The 10,726-nt window shown below is 36.9% G+C and overlaps 1 protein-coding gene across 1 annotated transcript; it reads right to left on the bottom strand.

Annotated features, from left to right (window-relative positions):
• Positions 1 to 359: 359 nt before the first annotated feature.
• On the bottom strand, positions 360 to 6,124 carry LOC117420889 (alpha-1-antitrypsin-like). Its single transcript, XM_034034622.3, has 5 exons — positions 6,071 to 6,124; positions 4,851 to 5,580; positions 3,948 to 4,215; positions 979 to 1,126; positions 360 to 647 (listed from the first exon to the last, which is right to left on the bottom strand). The coding sequence occupies exons 2-5, from the start codon at positions 5,554 to 5,556 to the stop codon at positions 456 to 458; spliced, it is 1,314 nt and encodes a 437-aa protein (XP_033890513.3). The 5' UTR covers positions 5,557 to 5,580; positions 6,071 to 6,124; the 3' UTR covers positions 360 to 455.
• Between the last annotated feature and the right edge of the window lie 4,602 nt (positions 6,125 to 10,726).

Genomic DNA, 10,726 nt, shown 5'->3' with positions numbered 1-10,726 from the left:
ATACACATTTGTGGCCCTTTCTCAGAAAAATAATAATTTCCCCTGTTTTATGAAAGATTTCCACAACCTTGTTTCACAGGATTTACACACATTATCTGCAGTCATGCTTCAAGCCTGACCACCCTGGGATGATGAATCAGTTCACTCTCCATGCACACTTAATGCTTGGCCTCCACATAATATTTTGCCTGCAAACATGCCCATTGTCAATTATGTGTAATTATCTGTAAGTTCTAATTAGAAATAATGGTATTGCTTTTAAGTTCTGGATAAAATATTTTCTTGTTCTCCATCAGTGTTCAGTTCCCCCATAGATTCAGCCATCAGTGGGAACTGACCTGCAGGCAAGGCCAACAGAGTTATAACTGCAAAGTTGTTTTTAATGTCACTAACAGGAAACAACAGACAAAAATCAGTATGCAGTTTTAGTGATTAGACATAATATGACAACAGTTTTATTTTTCAGAAGGATTGACTATTTTTCCCATGAAGAGTATGCTCTTGGTATTGTGATTGCTAATCACAAGCAGGAAAGGCCTGTCGAATTTCAATGTCAGAGGCATTGAATAGGGCATAATTTCAACACCAGTGCCTGCCGCTGCCTTGGTTCCCTTCTCATCAATGTCTATCGCTGCATTGTGAACAATCTGCAAAGAAACAATGAAGTCAGATGTTTTATTACGCAGATTAGTATTGAAGCAGTTATGTTTCTGTACACCTTTATACACAAAAAAACATGTGTCATAATCGTCTATGTGATTAGTCCTCAAAACTTAAACTGGGTAGATACAGCCATAATGCTGTATTTTGATCGGCTATCTTGGATATATATATACAGAATGCATTTAAAATGTTTCAATTCCATAGTCATTTGTGAATTTATATAAGCACATAATGAGGAATTCAAGAAACATCAATGTTGTAAAATATTGTCATATAAGTACTATTTTAAAGACTAGTATAACAACACTTTATTACCTTAGATACTTTCAGCTTCACCTCTTCACTTATTCCTGACAGGTCTGCTGTGTTACCAAACACATCTGTAATGCCCATCTCAGACAGTACATTTTGAAGTGAATAGGTTGCAGAAATTGAAAATTTGGGCAGAATAACTAGCCATTTGCTGTTAAATAAAAACAAATTGAGCACAAGCATTAATAATGTTGTACTGATTTCATTGATTCATTTAATTAAACTGTATTTAACCTACTGTACATTTTCAGAATATTTAATGTATTTATTGTATTATCATTAGTTGTTTGCAGGTGTAATGTACATCTCCTCTATAACTTTTTGTATTGAGATTCTTTAATGATCTAGATGGTGGTACATATTAATACTGCTGTTGTAATAGTTAATGTGTGGAAAAATAAATCAGCCATACAAAGACATTACATCTGCGCTAAGGGGCAAGTTACAAAGTAAAAGTTAAACAAAACACAATTGTAGTTAACCTTATATATATATATATATATATATATATATATATATATATACAGACGTGCTCAAATTTGTTGGTACCCTTACAGCTCATTGAAATAATGCTTCATTCCTCCTGAAAAGTGATGAAATTAAAAGCTATTTTATCATGTATACTTGCATGCCTTTGGTATGTCATAGAATAAAGCAAAGAAGCTGTGAAAAGAGATGAATTATTGCTTATTCTACAAAGATATTCTAAAATGGCCTGGACACATTTGTTGGTACCCCTTAGAAAAGATAATAAATAATTGGATTATAGTGATATTTCAAACTAATTAGTTCCTTTAATTAGTATCACACATGTCTCCAATCTTGTAATCAGTCATTCAGCCTATTTAAATGGAGAAAAGTAGTCACTGTGCTGTTTGGTATCATTGTGTGCACCACACTGAACATGGACCAGAGAAAGCAAAGGAGAGAGTTGTCTGAGGAGATCAGAAAGAAAATAATAGACAAGCATGGTAAAGGTAAAGGCTACAAGACCATCTCCAAGCAGCTTGATGTTCCTGTGACAACAGTTGCAAATATTATTAAGAAGTTTAAGGTCCATGGAACTGTAGCCAACCTCCCTGGGCGCGGCCGCAAGAGGAAAATCGACCCCAGATTGAACAGAAGGATAGTGCGAATGCTAGAAAAAGAACCAAGGATAACTGCCAAAGAGATACAAGCTGAACTCCAAGGTGAAGGTACGTCAGTTTCTGATCGCACCATCCGTCGCTTTTTGAGCGAAAGTGGGCTCCATGGAAGAAGACCCAGGAGGACTCCACTTTTGAAAGAAAAACATAAAAAAGCCAGACTGGAATTTGCTAAAATGCATATTGACAAGCCACAATCCTTCTGGGAGAATGTCTTTTGGACAGATGAGTCAAAACTGGAGCTTTTTGGCAAGTCACATCAGCTCTATGTTCACAGACGAAAAATGAAGCTTTCAAAGAAAAGAACACCATACCTACAGTGAAACATAGAGGAGGCTCGGTTTTGTTTTGGGGCTGCTTTGCTGCGCCTGGCACAGGGTGCCTTGAATCTGTGCAGGGCACAATGAAATCTCAAGACTATCAAGGCATTCTGGAGCGAAACGTACTGCCCAGTGTCAGAAAGCTCTGTCTCAGTCGCAGGTCATGGGTCCTCCAACAGGATAATGACCCAAAACACACAGCTAAAAGCACCCAAGAATGGATAAGAACAAAACATTGGACTATTCTGAAGTGGCCTTCTATGAGTCCTGATCTGAATCCTATCGAACATCTATGGAAAGAGCTGAAACTTGCAGTCTGGAGAAGGCACCCATCAAACCTGAGACAGCTGGAGCAGTTTGCTCAGGAAGAGTGGGCCAAACTACCTGTTAACAGGTGCAGAAGTCTCATTGAGAGCTACAGAAAACGTTTGATTGCAGTGATTGCCTCTAAAGGTTGTGCAACAAAATAGGTTAGCGGTCCCATCATTTTTGTCCATGCCATTTTCATTTGTTTTATTATTTACAATATTATTTTGAATAAAAAATCAAAAGCAAAGTCTGATTTCTATTAAATATGGAATAAACAATGGTGGATGCAATTACTTTTGTCAGTTTCAAGTTATTTCAGAGAAAATTGTGCATTTTTCGTTTTTTGTGGAGGGGTACCAACAAATTTGAGCACGTCTGTATATATATATATATATATATATATATATATATATATTTAGCTCAAAGAGCCAGCTGCCCTAAGTATATATATATATATACTTAGTGTTAGCCAACTAAGCACTACATAATTCAAACACATTGCAATAACTAGTAGTTCATATAAATACCTACAAGTATGCAGTTTCATGAAAATCCTCCTTGATTTATTAAATGTTTTGTTTCTTCAATAAGGAGAAGACAATTTTTCCTCTTTGACTGCCTAGTGTGTCTAGATCTATATTTTTGTTGTTCTATTTTGGACCTCTCATGAAATCAATTTTCAGTTATATAGTAATCTTAAAATGTCGGCCTATGTTTGTTAATTTATTTATTTATTTATTTTACCCGGATATTAATTATCGTTATTGAGGTCCTGGGAAAATGGTGACAAGTTCCAGCATATTCATCTTGTGAGACCCATTTCCCATCTCCTAAACTTCTTTGCTGAGTCTGTTGTTCTTATTGCTTTAAGCTATAGCTTCAGTGGCTAATGATTCCTATACAAAACATGTTTAACCTCACTGCTTCTGATTTACCTCACTGACTTGAGTAAATTATGTAAACTGAGCCTGATACAACTATAATTAACCAAGGGTGGGCCTTGTCAGTCCTGTACTTGGACTGCTGGCCTGCAATTGAAAATCAATTGCAAAAGGGAGTGGTAAACTGAATGTATATGGGAACATCCCTCAAAATGATGCTGCTGCAAGGCCGTAAATCTATCATGCCTAAATATCTTCAAATATTAATTCTAGTAGTAAAAACAACAATAATATTGACCATTGGTTTGCAACATTACCTTCTTTGTACGTTTCTATGCCATTTTGTTAAATGTTCTTTGCACCAAGCCTCTTCCAGGTCTTTCATTCCTTTCTGAGGCATGAGGAGCATCAGCGAGGCATTTCCAGTGTACGGGAGCTTCAGTACATCAGTGGACAGGTCTTTATCATGAAAAACATCAAACATGCCCGTTCTGGACATCATCTGAACTGGAATGGTTTTATGTGCATCCACATGAAACACATCTTCACGAGTGAATTTGGGGTTAAATGGCTTTTCCCATTTCCCTATGGATATAAAGCAAGGATTATTAGTGCTTATGTTGTCAGGCAGAAGTGAAAATGTGGAATCTGAATGTTGAACCAAACATCTGAGTTAATACTGCGACTAGTCCCCATCATTCCTTGGTGGACATACTGTACCAAACACCTAAAAGGATTGTACATTTTTTGTATTGATCAGCCGTTTTTATTGTAACATCAGACATTTAATTACATGTTTTTGGTCACATGGAGGTATGTTCTGATGACATTACAGACCATTAGAAAGAAGAACCTACATTACAGACCATTAAAAAGAAGAACCTACCAAGAACTACATAAGGTTTAAGATAAGTACTGTCTGCGTTTCCTGTCTGAGCCCTATTCTTATCAATGAGCTTCTAGATATAACTTCAATGGCTTACTGTAGATCATTGGTTTTAATTGCATTCTTTTAAACAATTTAACTTGCATTTGCTTTTTCCTTGAAATGACTTTATTTTTACTGGTAGAGTATTTCATTAGTCGTAGTCATAGTCGTAGTAATACTGTTTTATTCTCTGGTGCATACTCATCATTTTAATACAGTATTGAATTTCTACCTGTCAAACTAAAAAGAGTACATGACATTAAATAGTGAGCACAGAATTCTTATCTCTTACCTTTGAAAAACATGTAGCTGACTAGAAGCATTACACTTTCAGGACTCAGGTCTTTGATTAAATCAGTGATTTTGCCATGAGTTTTGTCCTGCACATACTTATTTATTATGTTAATTGTCTCACTGGTGTTTTTAAAGTTGACAGTGAAGCCCTCTGAGTGGTAAAAATGCTTAAGGTCCTCTATAAATTTGGGAATTGGCTTGAAGCCCTCATGCACATAGACCGCGCCTCCTGTGGATAGCTCCAGCTCTGTCTGCAGGTTGAGCATGTCCAAAAGGTGCGCAAAGGCTTCGTTCACTTCGGTTTCATTGATCTTCGTATCATTGAATCCGAGCCCTTCAAAAATCTGGTTGTGTGTTGCACCCTTCGCACCCAGTGACAACATTGAAAGAGCCATGGAGATGCTTAGGGGAGAGTAGAAGATGTTTTCTGATTCCCCGTCTTTCTGGGAGGCCAGTTGTTTATACAATTTGAAAGCAAACTCATTGTTCTTATCTGCAATTTTATGGGACAGGATCTCATCGCGTTGATGGTGGTGGCCATGATAGTGGTGGCTGTGGCCACCGTGACCGTGGTGGCCATGACCTTGCTGGTGTTGTCCATGGTCATGATCATCTTTATGCTTAGAGTGTTTACCATGGTGGTCGCAATGAACAGCACTGCAGAGCAGCGCTGCTAATAAGCACACATAAAGCGTTGTCCCCATTTTGGTTACGTTAAAAAGGGCTACCTATAATGACATTATAAAATAATTGAAGACATCAGTGAGAGTATATGAAACGCAGGTCAACCAAGTAGCTTAAATTGTAAGCACCGAACTGAGGTTTGAACATATTAAACAAGATTTAGATACCTGGCGAGAGCAACCTGCAATTCTCAATTTTTTATCTTCTTTAATGAATGTCAATACTTCAAATTACTACTAATTTAATAATGTTTGAAATATAATAGTTTAATAATATTTATGTATACCTACTTTGTACTATTATAATTTCATTAATTCCACCAATATGAGGATATTATAATAATTATTATTATTTTAAAATCAGTACAGTATAATTAAATTGGTTTAAAAATACTAATATAAAACAATACTAAAAGATAAATACTAACAAATGTAAAAACAAAACCACAATTTATTTTTTTTCAGCACAATACAAATCTCCAGTATTTATAGTCAATTACAGATAGATTGTGGATATGCTGAGTTGTGCACTTACCTTTGAGTATTACTTCACTGCCCCTGGCTGTGCCTCCTGGTTTATCTCTTTTTATACTCACCTGAACAGATTGTGAAAGAGGAACCTGTGTGCATTAGCGAGTCAACAACCTCGCGACCATACTGTACTTTACCTTTATTTGTGTTTGTTCATTTGGTAAATGCATGTACTCTAGTTTACTGACCAAGAGAAAAGGTAAGGCTACCAAGCAATAAATACACATTAGTGGCCCTTTATGAGAAAAATAATAATTTTAAGCACATTATCTTACATTCATGCCTCAACCCTGACCACCCTGGGATGAGGGATCAATTTAGTCTCCATATCCACTCAATCCTGTATTTTACCCACAATTTCAATAACTATATGGCTATGGTATTATGGTGCAAGTGGAAATTACATTTTGTATTAGAATATAATTCAAATGTAATGACGCTAAACCCTTTGTTACGAAAACTAACTCTCCTTTATCCTTCAATGAGTTCAGTTTAAATCATGATAAGAAAATATGTGCCATAGGTACCTTATGGAGCAGTGTCACCTTAAGATCTAATAATTTACAAAAATCCTGCAGTTGCCAAATGTTCTAGCCAATGCTCATAAAATTGTTTTCCAATTCTGGTCCCTAAAGTCTTAACGGCAGTGAATGCTGCTGTGTGTTTGAAATAACTTCAAACTAAAAATACAGTTTGGTAATTTGGTTTATGATATTTTATTTTTGCAAGTCGTTATTTATGGCTCTTTTTTGTTAAATAACTTTAATCGTATTGTAAAAAGAAAAAGGCAAAACGCTAGAGATGAAGTTTAACAAAACATATTCAAATACAAGCTTTTGTTAGTTCAAGTTTATCTAGTTTGTATTCATACCTCTATGTTATATATGCAATTATTACGTTTTTGACTGACTGACATCGCAGCCTTGTTTTGATTAGTGAGACTGGGTGGTCGTCTGGGATTTGCTGACAGAAGCAGAAAACATAATTCTGGAACACGCTGCTGACAAAGGAAACCCAGCAGAAAATGTTTCGAAATGGTAGTGTAAGAAAATACCATTTAAAAGCTTGTTAAATATGGCAGTATACAGTATATACACAATACAGTTATTTACATCAGCTATTTACAACTCCCCCATAGGTTACAACAAAGTTTTATATAGTATTGTGAGACTGTGGTGACAACACAGTTGTAAAGGTTTGAACACCCCGCAGGGGTGTACTTTATTAATTCTGCCACAAGGTGGCACTGCGCTGCAGCTCAATCGAATACCATCAATGGTAAACGAGGAGCTAATGATTAATGCACACACACACGCAGGTGCGTCAAAATAATAATACAAACAAAAAGGCGAAAGCAAAAAGGGAAAATAAAACACAGGAACAAAACTACAAATAAAAGTTGCTGCTTTTGCAGTGTTCCCCCACCATCGCTACTGGTACCGCTTGGGTCTTCAGCCTGCACCCTGCTATTCCTTAGCTACACTTTATGGGGTTGCCCAGGGTTTCCCCGTTAACTAATTCAGCCCGTCTGGTCTTCACGACTGTCTTGCCTGTCTGTCTCTCCTCCTCGCTCCAGACACTGGTGTTTTGGTAGGGTCTGGACCGCAGTTTCCAACCCAAGCTCCCGCTGTTATGCTTCCTAAAGGTGCAGACCTGAGGAATAGCAGAGTATTATTTTTATAGGTCGAGCACCCCTCAAGGCCCGCCTCCCTGTCACTGCCTTGATTGACAGGCGGAGCCTTCACGGATCCCGAGCTCCTCCTGCAGGATCATGCACGCATCAGAGAGCCAGCACAGACCTCGCCCTGTTACAAGTATTGTGTTTATTATTATTATTATTATTATTATTATTATTATTATTATTATTATTATTATTATTATTATTATTATTATTTATTTCTTAGCAGACGCCCTTATCCAGGGCGACTTACAATTGTTACAAAATCACAGTACAAAGTATCACGTTACAAAATATCACATTTCAGAATATCACATTACAGAACATCACATTACAAATAAGAGCAGTTGTAAAGTACAATAAAATCAGTAGCAAAAGATCAAAATCAAATAAGAGCAAAAAAATAGAGAATACAGTAAATAATTACATGTAACAGCAGGTTTGACTAAGAGCAGTATACTTTTAAAACTATTTCCTTATACGAGTAAAGCCAGTATGAGCATGTAGTAAGTACGATGAATGGATGAGAATGATTTCAAATAAGAGAGCAATTACAAAAATGAGTACGTATACCTATAAGAACAAAGTCAAATGTAAGATACAGGAAGTAGTTATAGTTAAGAACATTAGTAGAATACAGCAAGGTATGGTGCAGTCAGTGCTTGAAATGGAAAAAAAGTGCCGGTACACAGTACTCTCAGGCTCCCTTTCCACCTCCAGTCTCTCTCTCTCTCTCTCTCTCTCTCTCTCTCTCTCTCTCTCTCTCTCTCTCTCTCTCTCTCTCTCTCTCTCTCTCTCTTTCCATCTCAGGCACACTGTCCAGCTGACTCTCTTTCCCTCTCTCCCTGTCTAGCTCATCTTATCTAACGTCTAGTACTGCGTCTAATCAAGAGTTGACCTGGACCATTCAAAATAAATTCCCATGCTCTATTTTGCAATACATTCTGGGAGTTGCAGTTGTTTCGTAATGCACTCTGGGAGTTGCAGTCTATTCTCTGCTGTGACACGAATCTTGCAGCTACTGCTGGGACAACAAAGTAACAGCTATAAAGTCACATAGTTGCAGCTGACAGTTTGGAAAAGAAAACAGGCAGATAGTCAGTGATAAGTGCCAAAGTGCTACTCAAATGTTTTAAATTCAGAAGTGGCAGGACTCAAATATTTGAAGTTGAGAAGTGGCGGTACTCCGTACCAGTGAGTACCGCCCCATTTCAAGCACTGGGTGCAGTTCAGTGCAAGTACAAGCTGATACTGGTAAACTTGGGTGCCTATAGTCCAGTATAGTCGAGAGCTGTAAGGTTTAGAAGCCAAATGGAAGTCTCTTTAAGAACATAAGAACATAAGAAAGTTTACAAACGAGAGGAGGCCATTCAGCCCATCTTGCTCGTTTGGTTGTTAGTAGCTTATTGATCCCAGAATCTCATCAAGCAGCTTCTTCAAGGATCCCAGGGTGTCAGCTTCAACAACATTACTGGGGAGTTGGTTCCAGACCCTCAAAATTCTCTGTGTAAAAAAGTGCCTCCTATTTTCTGTTCTGAATGCCCCTTTATCTAATCTCCATTTGTGACCCCTGGTCCTTGTTTCTTTTTTTCAGGTCGAAAAAGTCCCCTTGGTCGACATTGTCAATACCTTTTAGAATTCTGAATGCTTGAATCAGATCACCGCGTAGTCTTCTTTGTTCAAGACTGAATAGATACGATTTTTTTAGCCTGACTGCATACGACATGCCTTTTAAACCCAGGATAATTCTGGTCGCTCTTCTTTGCACTCTTTCTAGAGCAGCAATATCCTTTTTGTAACGAGGTGACCAATTTTTATTGCCAGCATATAGTACCTTACACTTTTCTCTATTAAATGTAATTGTCCATGTGTCTGCCCAGTTCTGAATGCTGTCTAGATCATTTTGAATTACCTTTGCTGCTGCAACAGTGTTTGCCACGCCTCCTATTTTTGTGTCAGCTGCAAATTTAACAAGTTTGCTTACCAGAATCTAAATCATTAATGTAGAGTAGGAATAACAAAGAACCTAATACTGATCCCTGTGGTACACCACTGGTTACCTTGCTCCATTTTGAGGTTTCTCCTATAATCAGTACTTTCTGTTTTCTACATGTTAACCACTCCCTAATCCATGTGCATGCATTTCCTTGAATCCCTACTGCGTTCAGTTTGAGAATTAATCTTATATGCAGGACTTTGTCAAAAGCTTTCTGGAAATCTAAATAAACCATGTCATATGCTTTGCAATTATCCATTCTCTATATTGCAACCTCAAAAAAATCAAGCAGGTTAGTTAGACACGATCTACCTTTCCTAAAACCATGCTGACTGTCTCCCAGGATACTGTTACCATATAGGTAATTTTCAATTTTGTATCTTATTATAGTTTCCATAAGTTTACATATAATAGAAGTCAGGCTTATTGGTCTGTAATTACCTGGTTGGGTTTTGTCTCCCTTTTTGTGGATCGGTATTACATTTGCAATTCTCCAGTCTGTCGGTACAGCCCCTGTGTCAAGAGACTTTTGCATGGTTTTGGTTAGCGGTTTGTAAATAACTTATTTCATTTCTTTGAGTACTGTACTGTGATTCTTGAAATGTATTTTTGTTTACGACTGTAAGTTGCCCTGGATAAGGGCGTCTGCTAAGAAATAAATAATAATAATAATAATAATAATAATAATAATAATAATAATAAAATTATAATAATAATAATAATAATAATAAATAATAATAATAATAATAATAATATTGGGAGGATCTCATCCGGCCCAGGGGATTTGTTTATTTTAAGAGCTCCTAGTCCCTTTAACACTTCTGCCTCTGTTATACTAAAGTTATTTAAAACTGGATAGGAACAGGTCGACATGTGGGGTATGTTATTATTATTATTATTATTATTATTATTATTTATTTCTTAGCAGACACCCTTATCCAGGGCGACTTACACTCGTAAACAAAAATACATTTCAAGAATCATAG

This window comes from Acipenser ruthenus, chromosome 1 (assembly GCF_902713425.1).
Source record: "Acipenser ruthenus chromosome 1, fAciRut3.2 maternal haplotype, whole genome shotgun sequence".
Taxonomy (NCBI): Eukaryota; Metazoa; Chordata; class Actinopteri; order Acipenseriformes; family Acipenseridae; genus Acipenser; species Acipenser ruthenus.
The sequence above is the reverse complement of the archived record's forward strand: the minus strand, read 5'-3'. Positions and strand labels throughout refer to the sequence as shown.